The sequence below is a fragment of the Ranitomeya variabilis genome, chromosome 2 (genome assembly GCF_051348905.1).
Source record: "Ranitomeya variabilis isolate aRanVar5 chromosome 2, aRanVar5.hap1, whole genome shotgun sequence".
NCBI classification, from domain to species: Eukaryota; Metazoa; Chordata; class Amphibia; order Anura; family Dendrobatidae; genus Ranitomeya; species Ranitomeya variabilis.
Genome location: NC_135233.1, coordinates 494,862,291 through 494,887,242, shown reverse-complemented (window position 1 = coordinate 494,887,242; position 24,952 = coordinate 494,862,291). Strand labels below are relative to the sequence as shown.

The following is a 24,952-nucleotide window of genomic DNA, read 5'->3' as shown; positions in this document are numbered from 1 at the left end:
ATCAGCAAAAATTAATGTTAGATCTCCTTTCCTTCCCGAGATATTGGGGGTGTCAGGTGGGGGGTTAGCTACCGGTTAGCCCCCCCTACTTTGAAATTTGCCATTTTTTGGATGGATTCTAATAGATATTCGTTAGATCCGGTTTGATCAGCAAAAATTAACGTTAGATCTCCTTTCCTTCCCAAGATATTGGGGGTGACAGGTGGGGGGTTAGCTACAGGTTAGCCCCCCCTACTTTGAAATTTGCCATTTTTTGGATGGATTCTCATAGATATTCGTTAGATCCGGTTTGATCAGCAAAAATTAACATTAGATCTCCTTTCCTTCCCGAGATATTGGGGGTGTCAGGTGGGGGGTTAGCTACGGGTTAGCCCCCCCTACTTTGAAATTTGCCATTTTTTGGATGGATTCTCATAGATATTCGTTAGATCCGGTTTGATCAGCAAAAATTAATGTAAGATCTCCTTTCCTTCCCGAGATATTGGGGTTGTCAGGTGGGGGGTTAGCTACGGGTTAGCCCCCCCTACTTTGAAATTTGCCATTTTTTGGATGGATTCTAATAGATATTCGTAAGATCCGGTTTGATAAGCAAAAATTAACGTTAGATCTCCTTTCCTTCCCGAGATATTTACGATCTTTTTCTGGGGGAGGGGGCTAACCCGTAGCTGTCTGAATGAAAAATCCTACAGAGACAAGTAGCGGCTGGGAAAATTCATTGTGGCGGTCTGGACTAGAAATAGGAAAAGCAAATGACCCCAGTAACAGCAAACATCGCATGTGACCATTGGATATAAGGCCTCTTTCACATGATCTTAGTTTTGTTGTGTAATACGCTGTGTTTTATCACGCATGTGTATTTCACGATGAAATGTACCCATTGAAACCGATGCGTTTATTCTCATGTGTTATTTTCACGCATACGCAAATGCGTGTAAAAAAAAAATCCAGCATGTTCTATTTTGTAGCATATTACATGATTAGCCCATTAATACAAATCACTGGGCTGTGTGAAATATGACGGTAAATACACAGTGACAACGCTGCATTTTTAACGCGCACAATACGTATATGATCGTGTGAAAGAGGCCTAAAGGTAACAATCACTAGTGCGGTCTGCAGAGCGCCTGTGGAGCTAGTTACTGCCTATCTATGGTCACTGTATGGGGGGTAATATTGGGCTTTGCATGGTGTTTTATTTAGTCACAGTATGGCAGTATTATTTTATTACTACGTTGGTGTAACTCTCATCAGTTACATAGTTACATAGTTACATAGTTACATAGTTATTAAGGTTGAAGGAAGACTGTAAGTCCATCTAGTTCAACCCATACTTGGGGGCAAGTAGGAAATCTTGGGTGAGTTCCCACACTTTTTTCCCAGAACTTGACCCCTGGTAGTACCTGATCTGTAATCCAATGTGAGCATGTGATGTATGGTGCTGAAGGGGTTCCCTGGGATTTCCCCAGGCTGCAGAACGCTGGCGGGGTGACGTCACCCTGCCAGCGGGAAAGCTCAGGTAATCCTTACACTGCCACAGGGATGCCGGTGAACATGGGTACTCACGGCCTCCCTTGCTGTCGGCTACCTGTGGGTCTTGTACTGCAGGGCTTGTCTGTGGTTCCCTGGCGTTTCCCCGGCATAGGACACTGGAGGGGCAACGTCACCCCGCCAGCAGGAGACACCAAGGAACCTCTGCAATACCACATGCAGAGTTTAACCCCTTTCTGACCTCGTATGGGATAGTACGTCCGAGATCAGAACCCCCGCTTTGATGCAGGCTCCGGCAGTGAGCCCGCATCAAAGCCGGGACATGTCAGCCGTTTTGAACAGCTGACATGTGCCCGCAATAGCGGCGGGTGAAATCGCGATTCACCCGCCGCTATTAACTAGTTAAATGCCGCTATCAAACGCTGACAGCGGCATTAAACCGGCGCTTCCGGCCAGGTGGCCGGAAATGAGCGCATCGCTGACCCCCGTCACATGATCGGGGGTCAGCGATGCTTCTTTATAGTAACTATAGAGGTCCTTGAGACCTCTATGGTTACTGGTCCCAGCTAGCTGTGAGCGCCACCCTGTTTTCGGCGCTCATAGCACACCTGCATTTCTGCTGCATAGCAGCGATCTGATGATCGCTGTTATGTAGCAGCGGCGATCGAGTTGTGTCAGCTTCTAGCCTCCTATGGAGGCTATTGAAGCATGGCAATAGTAAAAAAAAGGTTAACAAAAATGTGAAAAAAGTAAAAAAAATATAAAAGTTTAAATCACCCCCATTTCGCCCCATTCAAAATAAATCAATAATAAAAAAATCAAACGTACACATATTTGGTATCGCCGCGTTCAGAATCGCCTGATCTATCAATAAAAAAAGCATTAACCTGATTGCTAAACAGCGTAGCGATAAAAAAATTAGAAACGCCAGAATTACTTTTTTTGGTCGCCGCGACATTACATTAAAATGCAATAATGGGCGATCAAAAGAACGTATCTGCACCAAAATGGTATCATTAAAAACGCCGGCTCGGCACACAAAAAATAACCCCTCAGCCGACCCCAGATCATGAAAAATGGAGACGCTACGGGTATCGGAAAATGGCGCAATTTTTTTTTTAGCAAAGTTTGGAATTTTTTTTCACCACTTAGATAAGAAATAACCTAGTCATGTTAGGTGTCTATGAACTCGTACTGACCTGGAAAAACTGCATCCGCTAACCCCGTTGTGCGGCGCTTTCACAGTATGCGTCGGTACGTCGTGCCGACGCAGCGCGACGGCCCCGTACCGATGCTAGTGTGAAAGTAGCCTAAAGGTACCTTCACACTCAGCAACTTTACAACGAGAACGACAACGATCTGTGACGTTGTAGCGTCCTGGATAGCGATCTCGTTGTGTTTGACACGCAGCAGCAATCTGGATCCCGCTGTGATATCGCTGGTCGGAGCTAGAAGTCCAGAAATTTATTTGGTCGTCAGATCGGCGTGTATCTTGTTTGACAGCAAAAGCAACGATGCCAGCAATGTTAAACATGGAGCTAACGACCTGTGAGAATGATAAGTGCGTCATCGTTACGTCACAGGATCGTTCCTGCATCGTTCTGGAGCTGCTGTGTTTGACGTCTCTACAACGACCTAAACAGCGACGCTCCAGCGATTGGCTCGTTGTCTATATCGCTGCATTGTCGCTGAGTGTGATGGTACCTTAAGTCAGCAGATGAACTTTGATATGCCACTATGACATATCAAAAGTTACCTGAAAGTTAACAACAGGTGGGATAGCAGCGGAACAGAGGAACACAGCATGATATCTCGGGAAGGAAGGGAGATCTAACGTTAATTTTTGCTGATCAAACCGGATCTAACGAATATCTATTAGAATCCATCCAAAAAGCGGCAAATTTCAAAGTGGGGGGGCTAACCCGTAGCTAACCCCCCACCTGACACCCCCAATATCTCGGGAAAGAAAGGAGATCTAATGTTAATTTTGCTGATCAAACCGGATCTAACGAATATCTATGAGAATCCATCCAAAAAACGGCAAATTTCAAAGTAGGGGGGGCTAACCCGTAGCTAACCCCCCACCTGACAACCCCAATATCTCGGGAAGGAAAGGAGATCTAACGTTAATTTTTGGTGATCAAACCGGATCTAACGAATATCTATTAGAATCCATCCAAAAAATGGCAAATTTCAAAGTAGGGGGGGCTAACCCGTAGCTAACCCCCACCTGACACCCCCAATATCTCGGGAAGGAAAGGAGACCTAACGTTAATTTTTGCTGATCAAACCAGATCTAACGAATATCTATGAGAATCCATCCAAAAAACGGCAAATTTCAAAGTAGGGGGGGCTAACCCGTAGCTAACCCCCCACCTGACACCCCCAATATCTCGGGAAGGAAAGGAGATCTAACGTTAATTTTTGCTGATCAAACCGGATCTAACGAATATCTATGAGAATCCATCCAAAAAACGGCAAATTTCAAAGTAGGGGGGGCTAACCCGTAGCTAACCCCCCACCTGACAACCCCAATATCTCGGGAAGGAAAGGAGATCTAACGTTAATTTTTGGTGATCAAACCGGATCTAACGAATATCTATTAGAATCCATCCAAAAAATGGCAAATTTCAAAGTAGGGGGGGGCTAACCCGTAGCTAACCCCCACCTGACACCCCCAATATCTCGGGAAGGAAAGGAGACCTAACGTTAATTTTTGCTGATCAAACCAGATCTAACGAATATCTATGAGAATCCATCCAAAAAACGGCAAATTTCAAAGTAGGGGGGGCTAACCTGTAGCTAATAATAATAATAATAATAATAATTTTATTTATATAGCGCCAACATATTCCGCAGCGCTTTACAACTTATAGAGGGGACTTATACAGACAATAGACATTACAGCATAACAGAAATCACAGTTCAAAACAGATACCAGGAGGAATGAGGGCCCTGCTGCTCGCAAGCTTACAATCTATGAGGAAAAGGGGAGACACAAGAGGTGGATGGTAACAATTGCTTTAGTTATTTGGACCAGCCATAGTGTAAGGCTCGGGTGTTCATGTAAAGCTGCATGAACCAGTTAACTGCCTAAGTATGTAACAGTACAGACACAGAGGCTATTAACTGCATAAAGTGTATGAGAACATGATGGAGGAACGTGATTATGTTGTTGTTTTTTATTAATAGGCCACACAGGGATAATTAGGTTAATGCGTTGAGGCGGTAGGCCAATCTGAACAAATGAGTTTTTAGTGCACGCTTAAAACTGTGGGGATTGGGGATTAATTGTATTAACCTAGGTAGTGCATTCCAAAGAATCGGCGCCGCACGTGTAAAGTCTTGGAGACGGGAGTGGGAGGTTCTGATTATTGAGGATGCTAACCTGAGGTCATTAGCAGAGCGGAGGGCACGGGTAGGTTGGTAGACTGAGACCAGAGAGGAGATGTAGGGTGGTGCTGAGCCATGGAGTGCTTTGTGGATGAGGGTAGTAGTTTTGTACTGGATTCTGGATTGGATGGGTAGCCAGTGTAATGACTGGCACAAGGTAGAGGCATCGGTGTAACGGTTGGCGAGGAATATGATCCTGGCAGCAGCATTCAGGACAGATTGGAGCGGGGAGAGTCTGGTAAAAGGTAGGCCAATTAGTAGAGAGTTACAATAGTCCAGACGAGAATGAATAAGTGAGACAGTAAGAGTTTTTGCAGAGTCGAAAGTAAGAAAAGGGCGAATTCTGGAAATGTTTTTGAGATGCAGATAAGAAGAGCGAGCCAGTGATCGGATGTGGGGGGTGAATGAAAGCTCGGAATCAAGGATGACTCCAAGGCAGCGGGCATGTTGCTTTGGAGTAATGGTGGAACCGCACACAGAGATGGCAATGTCGGGCAAAGGTAGGTTTGTAGAGGGAGAGAACACGAGGAGTTCAGTTTTTGACAGGTTCAGTTTCAGATAGAGGGAGGACATGATGTTAGAGACAGCGGTAAGACAATCACTGGTGTTTTCTAAAAAGGTCGGCGTGATAACAGGAGAAGAGGTATATAATTGGGTGTCGTCAGCATAGAGATGGTACTGGAAACCAAATCTACTGATTATTTGTCCAATAGGGGCAGTATACAAAGAGAAGAGGAGGGGGCCTAGGACTGATCCTTGAGGAACCCCAACAGTAAGGGGAAGGTGAGAGGAGGAGGAACCAGCAAAACAAACAGTGAAGGATCGGCCAGAGAGATAGGAGGAGAACCAAGAGAGAACGGTGTCCTTGAGGCCGATGGAGCGGAGCATAGTGAGGAGGAGCTGATGATCCACAGTGTCGAATGCTGCGGAGAGATCCAAGAGAATTAGCATGGAATAGTGACCATTAGATTTAGCTGTTAGTAGGTCATTAGAGACTTTAGTGAGGGCAGTTTCAGTAGAGTGTAAAGAGCGGAAACCAGATTGAAGAGGGTCGAGAAGAGAATTATCTGAGAGATAGCGGGTAAGACGGGAGTGGACCAGGCGTTCCAGGAGTTTAGAGATGAAGGGAAGATTAGAGACAGGTCTATAATTAGCGGCACAATTTTGATCGAGGGAGGGCTTTTTAAGTAGTGGATGTATGATGGCATGCTTAAATGAGGAGGGAAAAATACCGGAAGTGAGGGAAAGGTTGAATATTTTTGTTAGGTGAGAGGTGACAGCCGGGGAAAGGGACTGGAGGAGATGCGACGGAATGGGGTCGCTGGTGCAAGTGGTCGGGCGAGAAGATGCAAGGAGCCTGCTTACTTCTTCTTCTGTAACTGGTTCAAAGTCAGAGAGTGAACTAGATGCAGTGGGGGAGGGAGGACAGTGCTTGGTATGAAGAGATTGGGAAATGATTTCCTGTCGAATGTGGTCAATTTTTTCTTTGAAGTAATTGGCCAGATCGTCAGCGTGGAGATCTGTGGTTGGGGCCTGCTCTCTTGGGTTGAGTAGGGACCGGAAAGTGTCAAAGAGACGTTTAGGGTTATTGGACAGCGAGGTGATGAGGGTGTTGAAATAGGTTTGTTTGGAGAGGTGAAGGGCAGAGTTGTATGTTTTTAACATGAACTTATAATGGATGAAATCTTCGGGCAGATTAGATTTTCTCCACAGACGTTCGGCGCACCTGGAGCACCGCTGCAGGAAACGTGTTTGCAGCGTGTGCCACGGTTGTCGCCGTCTATGCCGAGTTGTTCTATGTATAGGAGGTGCAGCTTCTTCCAGGGCACTTTGCAGGGTTTCATTGTAATGCTTCAGAGCAGAATCAGGACAAGAGATGGAGGAGATTGGGGCCAATGAAGACTGCAAGTTCTTCATAAGTTTCTGGGTGTTAATGGCCTGTATGTTTCTATAAGTGTGGAAAGTGGGGATGACCTGAGCGGGATGGCAGTTCTTGATAGAGAATGAAAGAAGGTTGTGGTCAGAGAGCGGGAGAGGGGAGTTTGTGAAATCATCCAGTGAGCAAAGCCGGGAGAAGACCAAATCAAGGGAGTTTCCATCATCATGTGTTGGAGAGTTAGTATGCTGCGAGAGGCCGAAAGAGGAGGTTAGAGATAAAAGGTGAGAAGCAGATGGGGAGAGGGGAGAAGCAATTGGGATATTGAAATCACCCATGATGAGGGTGGGGGTGTCATAAGAGAGAAAGTGTGGAAGCCAGGTGGCAAAATGATCCAGGAACTGGTGAGAGGGGCCGGGAGGACGATACACCACCGCCACTCGCATGGAGAAGGGGACGTAGAATCTGACAGCATGGACCTCAAAGGAAGGGAATACAAGTGAGGGTACTTGGGGGATAACTTGGAAGGTACATTTGGGTGAAAGGAGCAGACCAACGCCTCCACCTGCTCTGTTGTCTGATCTTGGGGTATGAGAAAAGTGTAGTCCACCAAATGAGAGAGCAGCAGCAGCGGTGGTGTCTGACTGCTGGATCCAGGTTTCAGTAAGAGCCAGGAGATTAAGAGAGTTAGAAACCCCCCACCTGACACCCCCAATATCTCGGGAAGGAAAGGAGACCTAACGTTAATTTTTGCTGATCAAACCAGATCTAACGAATATCTATGAGAATCCATCCAAAAAACGGCAAATTTCAAAGTAGGGGGGGCTAACCCGTAGCTAACCCCCCACCTGACACCCCCAATATCTCGGGAAGGAAAGGAGATCTAACGTTAATTTTTGCTGATCAAACCGGATCTAACGAATATCTATTAGAATCCATCCAAAAAATGGCAAATTTCAAAGTAGGGGGGGCTAACCCGTAGCTAACCCCCCACCTGACATCCCCAATAACTCGGGAAGGAAAGGAGATCTAACGTTAATTTTTGCTGATCAAACCGGATTAAAACGAATATCTATTAGAATCCATCCAAAAAACGGCAAATTTCAAAGTACGGGGGGCTAACCCGTAGCTAACCCCCCACCTGACACCCCCAATATCTCGGGAAGGAAAGGAGATCTAACGTTAATTTTTGCTGATCAAACCGGATTAAAACGAATATCTATTAGAATCCATCCAAAAAACGGCAAATTTCAAAGTAGGGGGGGCTAACCCGTAGCTAACCCCCCACCTGACACCCCCAATATCTCGGGAAGGAAAGGAGATCTAACGTAAATTTTTGCTGATCAAACCGGATCTAACGAATATCTATTAGAATCCATCAAAAAAACTGCAAATTTCAAAGTAGGGGGGGCTAACCCGTAGCTAACCCCCCACCTGACACCCCCAATATCTCGGGAAGGAAAGGAGATCTAACGTTAATTTTTGCTGATCAAACCGGATCTAACGAATATCTATGAGAATCCATCCAAAAAACGGCAAATTTCAAAGTAGGGGGGGCTAACCCGTAGCTAACCCCCCACCTGACACCCCCAATATCTCGGGAAGGAAAGGAGATCTAACGTTAATTTTTGCTGATCAAACCGGATCTAACGAATATCTATTAGAATCCATCCAAAAAACAGCAAATTTCAAAGTAGGGGGGGCTAACCCGTAGCTAACCCCCCACCTGACAACCCCAATATCTCGGGAAGGAAAGGAGATCTAACGTTAATATTTGCTGATCAAACCGGATCTAACGAATATCTATTAGAATCCATAACAAAAACGGCAAATTTCAAAGTAGGGGGGGCTAACCCGTAGCTAACCCCCCACCTGACACCCCCAATATCTCGGGAAGGAAAGGAGATCTAACGTTAATTTTTGCTGATCAAACCGGATCTAACGAATATCTATTAGAATCCATCCAAAAAACAGCAAATTTCAAAGTAGGGGGGGCTAACCCGTAGCTAACACCCCACCTGACAACCCCAATATCTCGGGAAGGAAAGGAGATCTAACGTTAATTTTTGCTGATCAAACCGGATCTAACGAATATCTATTAGAATCCATAACAAAAACGGCAAATTTCAAAGTAGGGGGGGCTAACCCGTAGCTAACCCCCCACTTGACACCCCCAATATCTCGGGAAGGAAAGGAGATCTAAGGTTAATTTTTGGTGATCAAACCGGATCTAACGAATATCTATTAGAATCCATCCAAAAAAGGCAAATTTCAAAGTAGGGGGGGCTAACCCGTAGCTAACCCCCCACCTGACATCCCCAATATCTCGGGAAGGAAAGGAGATCTAACGTTAATTTTTGCTGATCAAACCGGATCTAACGAATATCTATTAGAATCCATCCAAAAAACGGCAAATTTCAAAGTAGGGGGGGCTAACCCGTAGCTAACCCCCCACCTGACACCCCCAATATCTCGGGAAGGAAAGGAGATCTAACGTTAATTTTTGCTGATCAAACCGGATTAAAACGAATATCTATTAGAATCCATCCAAAAAACGGCAAATTTCAAAGTAGGGGGGCTAACCCGTAGCGAACCCCCCACCTGACACCCCCAATATCTCGGGAAGGAAAGGAGATCTAACGTTAATTTTTGCTGATCAAACCGGATCTAACGAATATCTATTAGAATCCATCAAAAAAAACGGCAAATTTCAAAGTATGGGGGGCTAACCCGTAGCTAACCCCCCACCTGACACCCCCAATATCTCGGGAAGGAAAGGAGATCTAACGTTAATTTTTGCTGATCAAACCGGATCTAACGAATATCTATTAGAATCCATCAAAAAAACGGCAAATTTCAAAGTATGGGGGGCTAACCCGTAGCTAACCCCCCACCTGACACCCCCAATATCTCGGGAAGGAAAGGAGATCTAACGTTAATTTTTGCTGATCAAACCGGATCTAACGAATATCTATTAGAATCCATCAAAAAAACGGCAAATTTCAAAGTAGGGGGGGCTAACCCGTAGCTAACCCTCCACCTGACACCCCCAATATCTCGGGAAGGAAAGGAGATCTAACGTTAATTTTTGCTGATCAAACCGGATCTAACGAATATCTATTAGAATCCATCCAAAAAATGGCAAATTTCAAAGTAGGGGGGGCTAACCCGCAGCTAACCCCCCACCTGACATCCCCAATATCTCGGGAAGGAAAGGAGATCTAACGTTAATTTTTGCTGATCAAACCGGATCTAACGAATATCTATTAGAATCCATGCAAAAAACGGCAAATTTCAAAGTAGGGGGGGCTAACCCGTAGCTAACCCCCCACCTGACACCCCCAATATCTCGGGAAGGAAAGGAGATCTAACGTTAATTTTTGCTGATCAAACCGGATCTAACGAATATCTATTAGAATCCATCCAAAAAACTGCAAATTTCAAAGTAGGGGGGGTTAGCTACGGGTTAGCCCCCCCTGAAATAGATCGTAAATATCTAATTTTGTAGGGTAGATCTAACGTTAATTTTGGTTGATCAAACCGGATCTAACAAAGATCTAATGAATGGAGTCATTTTTTACCTAAATTCTCAATAAGGGGGGGCTAACCTGGGGGTGGTGAGAAACTGCACCTACCGTAATTACTCAAAGGTTGTGTCTGATATTTCAGCTCACACATTTTCTATTGAATAGAGCCAAGTTGCAATACAAGATATGGCTCATGGACAAGTGCTGACATTTCTGAGGAAAAAAAGTCAAATCTTTTTTTTTTTTTTTTCTAATCTCCATCAAACCATTAAAGTCATTCTACTTCTAAAGACTATGGACACTTTTAACATGGGGGGGGGGGAGAAATGATTTTTACATTTTCGCTTTTACCTTCAGTTAATAAAATTACAATAAGCTTCAGTCTGCAATCTTTATTGCATCATTTCCATTCAGACCACTAGATATGCAGTCTTCAACCTGCCTAGTATCATATTTTTCATCTCACTCCCAGTAATATAGGCTGAATTTGAGGTGTTTGTGTATCTAGGTATTTGCGGTCTACATACATCATATATCAGTACAGCTTCTATCCTGTACTTTTTTTTTTTTTTTTAATCTTTCTCTGAGGCTGTAGATGCTTTCCCCACTGTCCACATTGTGGAGATCTGTAAACAACCCACTCCCTTTGGCTATCTTTATGAAAGACGAGAGCGGGAAAGAGGCCTTTAACTTTACAGAAGCTTTGACTGAATGTTATCTGTTTAGTAGGCAGCTTGGTTAAATTCATCCACTAATCAGACAACCCTTTACCAAATGGCATTTTCTCCTTTGTAAAATAATAAGCATCTTGTACTCGCCTCCGGTGGCTGTGCCTTTCCAGTGATGACTGCTGCGGATCTCCTGTGACATTATGTCAAGTGAGCACTGCAGCCAATCAGCAGATGCTAATGAGCAACCTCAGTCTTGCTTCCATCTAAAGACATCCGTATGAAGTTGGAGAGCAGAAGTAGTTCTTGGCTTTTCTGGATGTTAGTTACATATAAAGGAAGAAAGTGATGCAGTCTGTTAGTCAATGCTGCAGGGCTCACTTGACATATTAATGTCACAGGAGATCCAGCACCAATATCGCTGGAACAGCACCAGAAGTAAGTACACAGTTAACTTACGTGGGAAAATATGGTGATTTTGAAGGGTATTTTCTGAGTAGTGGACAGCCCCTTTTAAGGACTTGCGGACACTCTGCAGCAGTAAAATGATAGAAAACAGAGATCGTTTGAAAAGTTGCTTAATTTTGCATTTTGAAAGGGAATGATGGAAAAAAATTGCGAACATGTATATAGGTTTTAATATTGATTTTTTTTATTTTTTATTTTTTTTGGTCTGAATTTTGGATATTCACATATTCAAATTATAATGGTTTTATAACCATACTTGGAAAATTACTGTCATTGTGATTATGCCTTCTTTACGCATTATTTCCATTAATCTGATGCAAACATGACATCTTTGAATTTACAGAATGAAAGCAGAGTTAAGCTATTCAAGGCAGCAGCAGAGAAACATCAGGAGATGTACCGCCTGGCCATGACGGGGTCTGGAATTGATCGTCACCTCTTCTGTCTTTATGTTGTATCCAAGTATCTGGGAGTGGACTCTGCTTTCCTTAAAGAAGTAAGAAATGTCAAGACAACAAGAAAATGAGGATGTAGCTCTGAAGCCATTGTCACTCCAGCTCTATGGAGCAGCTCTCACTGGCTCCTGCTTGACTGACGTTTCCTTTACCTGAAGTCACACCGCATAAATGCATTCAGTCAATCAGGAAGAGGCGGCTGCACTGGTCAGGACATAGAGCTGGAGTGACAGAGGCTTCAGATCTACATTTATACATCCATTTCTACTCTGATTTCTCAATAATGAAGTAAAAGACAGGACATGTAAAATTATTGCTGGACTTGTCTTCGAAAGCAGTATTGGAGATAATAACCAGCTGACAGATTACTTTTTAATAAGATGAGAAAATCCCCTTAACACCTCTTTTATGGAGGGTTGAAGAGTTAACCCCATCCAAAGTACTGGCAGCACAAAAACTTAATCTAACTTTTCCATTTTGTTGCCACTTTTTATACTGAATTGATAATGAAGGTTGATCTGTCGGACAGGTCTGTTACTTGTACCCTTATTAGATCAGAGCGATGAGGCCTCTTTAAGATTGTTGCATTGTGCTGTTCCTCCTGAATATTTATGAATGCACTTACTATCGGGCAGGATCATTTTCCTTTTGAACACTGTGTTCCACAATTTGACAATGACTGAATAGTTGTGCTGCAAACTCTCCCACTAGCAGGGGCTGACTGGCAAATTTTAGCCTGGGGGCAAATACAATGAACTGGTCGATGAATGGCATGGCCCATCCTTAAACCGGCCATACACATTAGATGGCTGTCAGTCAAATGATGCTTCGTCTAATTGTTCAGCTGACAGCTATCTCGGCTGACTCTCTCATACTTGGAAGCATTCTTCTGAGAGCTCCTTTTGTTCTCTCTGACAAAGCTTATCTCAGGGAGAACAATGCGATCGGCAATACGAAATCAGACATGTCTGATCGATACCTCTCTCCCCTTCCGCCAGTATTATAATCACACACAGAGCCCCCTCCACCCAAAATATAACCAGATATAGACGCCCCTCATAGTGTAATCACATATAGAGCCCCTCAGTGTAGATCTCCCCGTCAGAGCATGATCACTTGCATCTCTTGCAGTTCTGTTGTACAGGTCCTTCTCAAAAAATTAGCATATAGTGTTAAATTTCATTATTTACCATAATGTAATGATTACAATTAAACTTTCATATATTATAGATTCATTATCCACCAACTGAAATTTGTCAGGTCTTTTATTGTTTTAATACTGATGATTTTGGCATACAACTCCTGATAACCCAAAAAACCTGTCTCAATAAATTAGCATATTTCACCCGTCCAATCAAATAAAAGTGTTTTTTAATAACAAACACAAAAACAATCAAATAATAATGTTCAGTAATGCACTCAATACTTGGTCGGGAATCCTTTGGCAGAAATGACTGCTTCAATGCGGCGTGGCATGGAGGCAATCAGCCTGTGACACTGCTGAGATGTTATGGAGGCCCAGGATGCTTCAATAGCGGCCTTAAGCTCATCCAGAGTGTTGGGTCTTGCGTCTCTCAACTTTCTCTTCACAATATCCCACAGATTCTCTATGGGGTTCAGGTCAGGAGAGTTGGCAGGCCAATTGAGCACAGTAATACCATGGTCAGTAAACCATTTACCAGTGGTTTTGGCACTGTGAGCAGGTGCCAGGTCATGCTGAAAAATGAAATCTTCATCTCCATAAAGCATTTCAGCCGATGGAAGCATGAAGTGCTCCAAAATCTCCTGATAGCTAGCTGCATTGACCCTGCCCTTGATGAAACACAGTGGACCAACACCAGCAGCTGACATGGCACCCCACACCATCACTGACTGTGGGTACTTGACACTGGACTTCAGGCATTTTGGCATTTCCTTCTCCCCAGTCTTCCTCCAGACTCTGGCACCTTGATTTCCGAATGACATGCAAAATTTGCTTTCATCAGAAAAAAGTACTTGGGACCACTTAGCAACAGTCCAGTGCTGCTTCTCTGTAGCCCAGGTCAGGCGCTTCTGCCGCTGTTTATGGTTCAAAAGTGGCTTTACCTGGGGAATGCGGCACCTGTAGCCCATTTCCTTCCACACCAGACTCAGTCCACTGCTTCCTCAGGTTCCCCAAGGTCTGAAATCGGTCCTTCTCCACAATCTTCCTCAGGGTCCGGTCACCTCTTCTCGTTGTACAGCGTTTTCTGCCACATTGTTTCCTTCCAACAGACTTACCATTGAGGTGCCTTGATACAGCACTCTGGGAACAGCCTATTTGTTGAGAAATTTCTTTTTGGGTCTTACCCTCTTGCTTGAGGGTGTCAATGATGGCCTTCTTGACATCTGTCAGGTCGCTAGTCTTACCCATGATGGGGGTTTTGAGTAATGAACCAGGCAGGGAGTTTTTAAAAGCCTCAGGTATCTTTTGCATGTGTTTAGAGTTAATTAGTTGATTCAGAAGATTAGGGTAATAGGTCGTTTAGAGGACCTTTTCTTGATATGCTAATTTATTGAGACAGGTTTTTTGGGTTATCAGGAGTTGTATGCCAAAATCATCAGTATTAAAACAATAAAAGACCTGACAAATTTCAGTTGGTGGATAATGAATCTATAATATATGAAAGTTTAATTGTAATCATTACATTATGGTAAATAATGAAATTTAACACTATATGCTAATTTTTTGAGAAGGACCTGTATAATTAATCACACCCTCACCACTGGATCCGGGTTGGGATGAATTATAGAAAGATAGACACCAGTCTAGGGTGCTACCTCAGGTTTAGAAGGAAGGGCTGATACCATTTATCCATGGTACTAGGCAGCCATGACGCTGCTTTATCTGGACTCTACCACCACAGAGAGGGCAGTATCTGCCCTGCCCAGCAGTGATCAGCTCTGCTGGAGTGGTGCTTCCCCTACTGACCTGCTGCCGCGTTCATCCTTTTCCCTTCGGTCTCTGACGAAAACTGACCTGCAGGCATCTCCAGTGTTTCATGGAGCTGTACATAGGTCACAGATTCTCCCAATTCCCTGCAGTTATCACACACCTGATCTCCCTACCCCATTGTAGTGTAATAATCCTAGCCCCCCCAGCATCCGTCTTCTTCAAGGATTATTGTAAATTGCCCCTTGCAATAATTACACCCCCATAGAATATAGAATATTAATTATAATCCATAATAGCATCGCAGGAATCATTCCCCCCAAAGGAAGTATAATCCATACCCCATAGCAAAATTAGGCTCCCCCAGCGTCCACTCACCCCATCCCATAGGATCCAGAGCTCTGCTGTCAATGGGCGTCTTGTTGTGTCACACTGACCGCAGCGTTCTACAACCCTTGTAATGTCCTCACCGGGCTCTTCTTTAACATCCGGCCTGGCCCATGGACAAGTGAAGACTCTGCGGTGGCCTGTGTCTTCTGAGAGGGAGCGCTCCTATCTGGCGGGAAGAGGAAGGCTTGTCACGTACCGCATGCTATTCACACCTCAGATGTTCGGATGCGGTGATTTGAAACTACGGCACTGCTTTATCGCCCAGCGGCCTGGGCTGGCAGGTGCTTTAGCAGTACTGTACTTTTCTTTCAATCACCTGTGGCCACATCACAATCTGTAGACGTGCTGCAGCCTCTTACAGATTATGAAGCCACCACTGGTGATTTTAAAGGTACAAAGTCCCTCATGCACCAGGCGGCCCTGAACTGTAGCTAAGGGACCGGTCTGGGGGAAACTGATCCCCAACCCAGCCCGCCTCTGCCCACTGGTAATACCCAGTTGTCAATTTATTAATTACCGTATTTTTCTGACTATGAGACGCACTTTTTCCCCTAAAAAAAGGGAGGAATATGGGGGGTGCGTCTTATAGTTGGAATACAGGCTTACCTGCAGTGGTGTGGCGGCGGCAGAGGTGCGGGGATGAGGAGGCGCAGTGAGCGGTATGGCGTGAGCGGGGGTCCCTTCCACAGGTGAGGTGACTCAGCAGCCCGGTAAGCAGCAGAGCCGGGTGAATCATGGCGTTATCGGTGGTGGTGGCCATCTTCCTGAGGTTGCGCGTGCGCAGATGGAGTGCTCTGCTTCCCGGGGCTTCAGGAAAATGGCCGCGGGAGGCCACGCGTGCGCAGATGGAGATCGCGGCAGCCATTTTCCTGAAGCCGAATTTGCAGATTTAGATCTCGGCTTCAGGAAAATGGCCGCCGCGATCTCCATCTGCGCACGTGCGGCCTCCCGCGGCCATTTTCCTGAAGCCCCAGGAAGCAGAGCACTCCATCTACGCACGCGCGGCCTCAGGAAGATGGCCGCCACCACCGAGAAACCGGTAATTAACCTGGCTCTGCTGCTCACATTGGATACCGGGCCCCTGCGTCACCTCACCTGTGGAAGGGTCCCTGCTCATGCCATACCGCTCATTATCCCCGCACCTCTGCCGTCGCCACACCACTGCTGCAACCCCCCCAGAAAAACCAGGCCGTGACGTCGCCTACCTAAGCAGGAAGGGACCCTGCTCAGGTGCACGAAGTGCCGCATCACCCCACCTCTGCCGACACCATGCCTCCTGTGACCCTGCTCTGCCATCGCCAGCCCTCAGGTAAGATACTGTAAATTCGTACAATAAGACGGACCCCCATCTTATAAAAAATATTTTTTTCTGCAATTTTCACCCCAAATTTGGGGTGCGTCTTATGGTCCTGTGCGTCTTATAGTCCGAAAAATACGGTATATCTGTATTTCTAGGAGGAATAACTGAGGAATAGGACAAAGCAGTGTTTTGAGAAAAGTTGGTACAGAATTAAATCTAGAGTTCTCAAGAAGTAATGGGGTCATAATTTAATTCCTATAGGTCCTGTCAGAACCATGGAGACTGTCAACAAGTCAGACACCTCAGCAGCAGGTTCACCTTTTCCAACTGGAGAAGTATCCAGAAAATGTGTCAAGCGGTGGAGGCTTTGGACCTGTAAGTTACATTCATTGATACACTTTATTTTGATATATTTTATTAATTTGAGTTGGATTGAGTTTTTTTTCTTGTTCCTGGTGCATTTCTGTGCACATTATAACACTTTCTATCTGGTTAGAAACCAGTGACATCTTTGACACTTGATACCACAAAATAGATGTCTAGGGTTGGATATGTATTGTATTTCAGAAGGTTTTCCTAACAATTATGTATTTGTAGGTTGCAGATGATGGATATGGGGTTTCATATATAATTGTTGGAGAAAATCTGATCAATTTCCACATATCGAGCAAATTTTCCAGCCCAGAGACGGTAAGTACAATATTTTTTAGTTTGTAGATCCTTTTTCTCCCCCAGACTTGATATCCGGTTAATTGATGGATAAGTAGTTACTATGCTGCCTCCTTGTAAGGTCTTGGAAATCTCCTCTATTTTAGGGCTGATTCTTATGTTGCTTGATGCTTCTCTCTAATCTCTAAAAATTATTTTGTAAGGCTGCCTCTGTTCCTGGGAGCATAAGCAAATATTTTTCTTTATTGGTCACTTTCTTGCCATCCATCACATCACATTTCATTTCTGGGATCTGTAAATTGCCTCTTCAGAAAGAGGTCTTGAACTCTATAGCGTCACGGTGAATAAGCCTCCTTACATTGGCATGCCAGAGCCGCTATGTCACTCTCAACAAGGAGAAATGTTACCCCTTAGATTTCTGGGATAGACGTCTTTCTTGCATTTTCAGGTTATTCTATGGATATATTTGCATCTTCAACATTGTAGGATCTACTACAACGCTTGACCTGTCTTTGCCTCCAACTCAGATGTTGATATTTAGATTACTTACACAAGTAGGTACTGGAAAGGGTATAAAGGAGGCTTATTAATAAAAATTACTTTTTATAAGGGTTTTTCTTAAGTATATATAAAATTGAGCCAAACAAACAAGAAAGTGCAAAAGTGTATTGAGGGCTGAAGGTTAGCAGGGGCAGACTAGTGTGGTGGATACAGTCGTAGGACTACACTAACCTATCTAAAGAGGTGATAAGTGATACCTTTCAGTGTTGGCTTAGTTTGACGAGAGCTATAGCCCAAGTCAGTGACATATGAAAGTCGACAATAGCCCTACAGAGAAAACCTCACTTGAGGAAATATTAATGTATATGAAAGTTTCTAGGAGCCTTCAAAAACCATATATGGATGTGGATCACCCGCTAGGGCCGTGGGGTACTCGGGCCGGGTCCATTGGTTCTTCAGGGGGTTGTCACGGCAACAGTGACCCATTCCGTGGCCCTGGGCATCCAATAAAATTAATGAAATGAAGGAGAAATAAAGTCTATAGGGAGTTAGTTCATGATGCCACCTGTGGTGTTTGGCAATGGATGGCCTACGCTGCTTAAGAGGACCGCTGGGGCCGATGGTGACGCAGCTGGGATGGTTCTGCTCCCCACAGGTGGAGCGGGGCCCCGGGGCTACCGGCACAGTTGGTAATGGATCGTAGATGATGGGGTGCAGGACTGAGGGTGCAGGAAATAATTGGAGGACACAAGGATTGCAGTTTTCTTTACCTTTACTTGTTAGTTGCAGGTGCAGTCTGGGGCACGGGTAACAGGTGATGATGGGGTCCGGGCAGCCTGGAAGCAACTTAGGATCCACCTAGCCAGGTGGGTCTGGAGGCCTTCCTTCTACGCTATTCTCTTAGGTCCTTGCTGCTTTAAGCTCTGCTCAAGTTCCTCTTCTGCGTGTTACTTCTAACCTGTATGGCAGACAGCTTGAGCCTATCACGAGCACTGCCTTTTCACTGGCAGCCCCTGCTCTTGGTCTGCTGTGGTGCCTCCGGGTGTTCGGTGTGGCCAGGGAGCTTGAAGCTCCCTGCCCTCCGGATTCGGCTGTCGGGGCATACAGCACCCACACAGCCAAGGACTCTGGCGTCCTCTTTATCAGTGCTCACTCAGACTGACTAACCCCGCCTCCAGGCCAGAATTTATAGGGAAGCTCCCCTTAAACCGGGTGTTAGAGCTCTCCCTTGTGGTCTGGAGTAAGGAAGGTGTTGGATTCTGGTATTACCTGTTAAGAGGATCCCTCCTTGCTTCCAGGCATAACATCACCCCCTGTCAGGGAGGCAATGCCACTGTGACAACCGGACTCTTGGGGTGCCACAGATGGCAAACTAGTTAGATTGGTGACCTGGTCTATAAGGTAGGATGTTTGCGCTAGGGGTTTTGTGACACGCAGCGAGTACAACACATACACCAGGAGCCGATGTGAAGAAGGGGTGCTCTAGCCCTGTCCACGGTCCTACTGCATACCTTCCTATTTGCGGATGTTGGCACCCTAAGATGGCGAGAGATGGTGCCCCTGCTTGTTCGTCGGCTGTCCCTAGAATCCTATCATATACCCAAATTCTCAGACGCATACATAGAAATAGAGGACCAGTTTAGGCCTATGGCTGCTGATGTCAGTCTTTGGGGCCATAAAACGGCCCACAATGTGTAGGAAACGTATTAAGAAGGGAAGTGATAGTTTGTAAGACAGAATTATATGGGAAATTCACATGCACACCCATACATACATCACCATGGGCCCCACATCACAAGAAAGATTGCAAAAAGATTCACGTAAACATAATATGCAGAGGAAATCCTGCATAAGCATTGTACACAGAAAAGAGTTGAAACCAGTCCAAACAAATACTAGACACTATACAGCAATGGAGCAGTATAAGGATAGATTGTACTGAGATTATGCTATATCATTTAAGGTACCTTCACACTGAGCGACTTAACAACGATCCGTGACGTTGCAGCGTCCTGGATAGCGATATCGTTGTGTTTGACACGCAGCAGCGATCAGGATCCTGCTGTGACATCGTTGGTCGGAGCTAGAAGGCCAGCACCTTATTTTGTCGCTGGATCACCCGCTGACATCGCTGGATCGGTGTGTGTGACACCGATCCAGCGATGTCTTCACTGGTAACCAGGGTAAACATCGGGTTACTAAGCGCAGGGCCGCGCTTAGTAACCCGATGTTTACCCTGGTTACCATTGTAAATGTAAAAAAAGCCAAACAGTACATGCTTACATTCCGGTGTCTGTCCCCTCGCCGTCAGCTTCCCGCACTGACTGTGAGCGCCGGCTGTAAAGCACAGCGGTGACGTCACCGCTCTGCTTTACGGCTGGCACTGAGACAGTGCAGGGAAGCTGAGGCCGGGGGACAGACACCGGAATGTAAGTATGCGGGTGATGAGCGAGTGTACTCGTTGCTCGGGTTTTCCCGAGCACGCTTGGGTGGTCTCCTAGTATTTGACTGCTCGGAGATTAAGTTTTCATCGCTGCAGCTGAATATTTTACAGCTATTAGCCAGCTTGATTACATGTGGGGATTCCCTAGCAACTAGGCAACCCCCACATGTACTCAGCCTGGCTAATAGCTGTAAATCATTCAGCTGCGGCTATGAAAACTAAATCTCCGAACACTAACAAATACTCGGAGATCACCCGAGCGTGCTCGGGAAAACCCGAGCAACGAGTACACTCGCTCATCACTAGTAATGTCCTTTTACAATAATGACCATTCACTTCTGCACACTCTTATTAATGTTTATTAATGTTTTCATGGTTCAGTATACTCTTAGGCTTTCAGATGCAAGGGATATTTTTCTGGCACCGGAGTATAAAAACTGGAATATTTCACTTAAAAGGAATCTGACACCAGTTTTTTGCTTTGTTAACCATGTTCCAAAAACCGAGAAAAAGGTGGCACTCACCATCCGATAAAACATTCCTTTATTTAGTCCATGACACGGGTACAGCGGGAGAGGAGCGCATACTTTCTGTGGACGGCAGCCTTTTCGCACCAGCTGCGCTTCAATGGATCCTTGCTTTATTAACCATGCCCATCACATTTTTGAAAGTATGTAAATTGGTTCCTACAGCCCTTTTTTAGATGCCCAAGCATACTCCCAAAAATCGTTTTTATTTTATGTGCCGCGCTTCATGGAAATTTCACAGTCTGATCCAATGGGCAAATGAAGATCGCGCTTGGCCCTGATCCCTTCAAATGTCACCTGTTGTATGTGGATGGAAGTGGATGATGTCTCGTGCATCATCCACACGGTGCTGGAAGTCTCACGCCTGCGCAGTAGAATCCGAGACCTGAACAGGTCCGCCTCACTATGCTCTACTGAACCGCCAAGGAGCCGGTGATGTAGGAGAAGCCTGCTCATCACGTGAGCTCACTCTGCCGGTCTCTGGTCCCACTGCACTGGCACGAGACTTCGAGCACTGTGTGGATGACACAATTTCTATCCAGGTAGAATAGGTGTCGTTTGAAAGGAGTGGGGCGGTGCTGGGTGCATTCTGGATTTTCCCACCAGGACAGACCTTGCAACTTATGTACATCGTGGGACATGCATAAAACACTTTTCTTTTTTGAGGGGGGAAGGTGGGGGGCATGCAGGGGCCCTATAGTGATATAAAGGGGTTGTAAATATATTGTTTTCCACCTTGTTTTAAAGGTGATTTGCAGTGTTTAAAAGACAACACTGGTGATTGCTGTCCTTTTAAGCTAATGTCTTATTATAGTTTTATGTGATCAGTTAGCGAGGACTTTTGTCCCTCGTACGGGGCCCTGGGATTAATTAAAGAAAAGCAAAATTCCCAATAGTTTTGTATGGTTTATTCTGACCTCCAATCATATATCTAGGCACATTGCTAGGAAATAACTATTATTTTGTATAAACTGATATTTCCATGCTTTGCTCTTATAAGGTTAACATACTTTTGTACTTATCAATATATTTTACTTGTGATATGGGGGAAAAAAGTAATGAAGTGGATAGTGTGCACTACAGGAAAGTAAAATTCCACCAAGGTGAAATTTTACATGATCCAATGGATCAGAGGATCGCTCAGCTCCCTGACATAGGAACTTGTATTCCCCTTTAAATACCAGTCCTATCTTTTTGGGTGGTCTCTGCTCTATGCTTTTCCTCTGTATTCTGTAAGTTTATGAATAAATTGACAACCTTTCCCTATCAGTACAGTGTATGCTGTCAGCATGCCATGTGGTGTCCTAATGACAAGATGAATGGCAGCCCCCACATATCAGCTTGTACATTTCCAGGAGGAATAACTGAGGAATACATATTTACTAAAACCAACAAGCCAGTTTAATGTTTCCCTCTATGAAAAAATACCTTAACTGCATATTTTGTTTGCGCTTTCTTCCTGAACATTAAGTACTTTTGCAACTTTAACTGTCCAATAATCCCGAATATTTGATAATCTGGAAAATCTGGCAACGAACTAGATCAATTATGTCAGATTAAAGAAATTTAAAGGGAATCCGTTACCAGGGTTTTGCTCCCCATCAGAGGGCAGTATATAATGTAAGAACAGAGATCCTTATTTTTTTTTTTTTATAAAATAAGTTTTGTCTGCTGCAGATGTAGCAGTTCTCTGATTGTTGAGCTCTGTATAACCCCGCCCACACCACTGATTGGCAGATTTCTGCCTATGCATAGTGTACACACCAATCAGTGGTGGGGGCGGGGTTATGCAAGGCTCATTAATATGGAGGACTACCTAGCAGCAGGTTTACCAGTCCTCTAGTGATAATTTCCTGCTGACTTAAAACTGATTTTTTTTTTTCTTTAGTCAAAACTACAGCAAGCAGCCCAGTAAGTGACACATCATTGGAATCAGGGTCTCTATCTCTATATTATGCTTGTCTCAGATTAGGTAGCAAAAACTTGGGTGACAGGTTCCCTTTAATAGGTGTAACCAGATAGATGTGTTTCAGTGTGTTGTGATCCAACTGATAAAAAGTCATCTTTATCCTATACATAAATGGCTGATAACAGAGAACTGTGCAGCAAATAATAAATATATACCATTCTCCACAGTTCAAACTAATTATAATTATTTAATTTTAGGATTCTCACCGTTTCGGACAAAACATCAGACAAGCAATGCTGGAAATTATGGGATTATTCAACATCACTACAAACAACTGTAATAAAGGAAAGAAGTAAAACCTCCAAGGTCGCAGATGAGAGCAGAAAATATATATATATTAAAAGAAAAAAAACTTCCTGGCCCCTTTCCTAGTTTTAAAATGCTTATACTACAACAGTCCTGACAGAACTACGTTTGTAGTTGCTGCTTTTAGTGACTGCAGACAGATTTGGGCCCCATCACCTTCTGCTGGTTTAATAGTTATTTTTATACGTTTTTATGTTTCACGGTCTGCGGAACATGTGTGCGTTTTATTTCAGTTGCTGCTGGAACGTCCTTCATATATGTTACAAGGGCTTGTCATGTCTCGGAGACGTACACCACACTGTGTAGCCTCCTATTTTATTTTTTTGTCATTGAACTATTTTTTTTTTCTGTTGGGGGACATTTTTCCTTTTGGTATCCTAATCATCTTCCCAACATAGGTGTATTTTGCCTATCACTAACCCTCAGGAGGGTTGTTCTCTGCAGACTCACAACTTCATCTGTAATACCTACCGCCAGTCCTGATGTTGGGAGGGATGTCCAAAGGGTTGGGTCTTTGATAATTTACATTTAAAATGGGCATTCCTGGTCCATTTCTGGGGTGTTTCTAGACACTGTAACTTCAGATTCCAGTGATGGTATATATGCATCTGCGTCCAAATGCTTGATCTCGTATGCTAATTGTTGTACTGTAGGTCTCACAGTAACGAGTCAATAGACCATTTTGCTTTCTGATCTGTAGGCAGTGGAAAATATCTTGCTTACATTTACACTGAGTGAATGTAGTATTGGAGGGAGTCCTGGTCGAAGAAAATGTAATTTTACTAGAAGATACTGTAACAAACTTAACCTAGTACTTGAAGAATATACAGGCTTATTTTCTGTTCTATGTGAAGCCGCTTTTTTTTTTTTCAGTGGGATCATATTAACACTTAATTACTGGTATAAAACCGAGAATTACACTAATAAAGGTTTAATATTGAGGTGGGTAAGTTGATGAAAAATAAAATGGCTTCAATAGCATAGTTCTAGCTAAGCTTTCCTTCACTTGGGGCAAATATTCGGTTCACTAGACCTGTAGCTGTGTGCGTTTTTTGGGCATCCCTGGCATCTAGGGTACATGCCCCACAGCCACCTCTTTATTTGAAGCCCACTTTCTGCATCATCATGGGACATATCGTTCTAGTCTTGTCCCAATACTACACATAGCAACACCAATACCTAGAGTTTCCGGTACTGGGAATGTGCTATGTACAGTGTCTGTGTTCAGCCATTTCTTAAAACATTATTTCTTTTGTAAATTTAAACATTATCAAGCCACCACCTTGTTCTTGAGTTTCGGTCTGATCTTGAAACTTTGAAATGTACTTTAAAGGGGCTGTCCAGTTTAGAAAACCAATTTTTATCTAACCCATTATGGTATACTCTGAGCTAATGGAGGATTCTTATGTCATGTTAGGGTAGAAGTTGAAAGGGATGGTTATTACTATAAGGGGTGGAGGGGTTGCAGTAGCCCCCAGGACCAAAAGGTAATTTTAACCAATACAAGAAGACCAAAACTGTTTTAGACCTGTGATAATTGGGGGCCCTGTTGGAAGATGCAAAAGTCTCCAAGTTACACAACTGTTGAGAGTAATTACAAAGGGACTTGTCCTGCATTACACAGATGACCCATGAATTATTGGGCACTCTGTAATACTAAATCACATACTTGTGGCCCTGTAAGAAAATTAAACCGTTATATCCAGTTTTCTCCAAAATATTGTTTAATCCTCTTATAGTCATGGGCATGGCACCCTTCTAAGAAGTAGCGAGCATCCAACGTAGAGAACCCCCTTTAATGCTCCACAATGGCTTTTGGGTTTACTCCTGGATCTAGCACTTGGTGATGTGAGATTTCCCTAAAAGATTTTCTCTCCACCTCCCAATTTTCCCAGACTTCTTTAATTTCAAAGTCACAATGGAAGAAGAGGCAATAAGGTTTTTGAGATCAACACTTTGCCAAAGCCAATCATAATTGTCCGAAAATTTTTATCTCAGTCACTTCATTGGGAAACACAGGAACCATGGCTTGGTCTAAAGCTACTTGGAGGCAGTAGACTA

The 24,952-nt window shown here is 44.2% G+C and overlaps 1 protein-coding gene across 2 annotated transcripts in view; it reads left to right on the top strand.

Moving 5' to 3' along the window:
- CPT1A (carnitine palmitoyltransferase 1A) overlaps positions 1-23,871 on the top strand; it is a 102,269-nt gene extending 78,398 nt beyond the window's left edge. Inside the window, exons 16-19 of one of the 2 annotated variants that reach the window (XM_077288009.1) lie at positions 11,764-11,916; positions 16,738-16,851; positions 17,074-17,166; positions 22,783-23,871. In XM_077288009.1, the coding sequence (XP_077144124.1) occupies positions 11,764-11,916; positions 16,738-16,851; positions 17,074-17,166; positions 22,783-22,881 (459 nt within the window). In that variant the 3' untranslated portion in view covers positions 22,882-23,871. The remainder of the gene's footprint in view (positions 1-11,763; positions 11,917-16,737; positions 16,852-17,073; positions 17,167-22,782) is intronic. The other variant, XM_077288008.1, reaches the window with a different exon arrangement.
- The last annotated feature ends 1,081 nt before the right edge of the window (positions 23,872-24,952 follow it).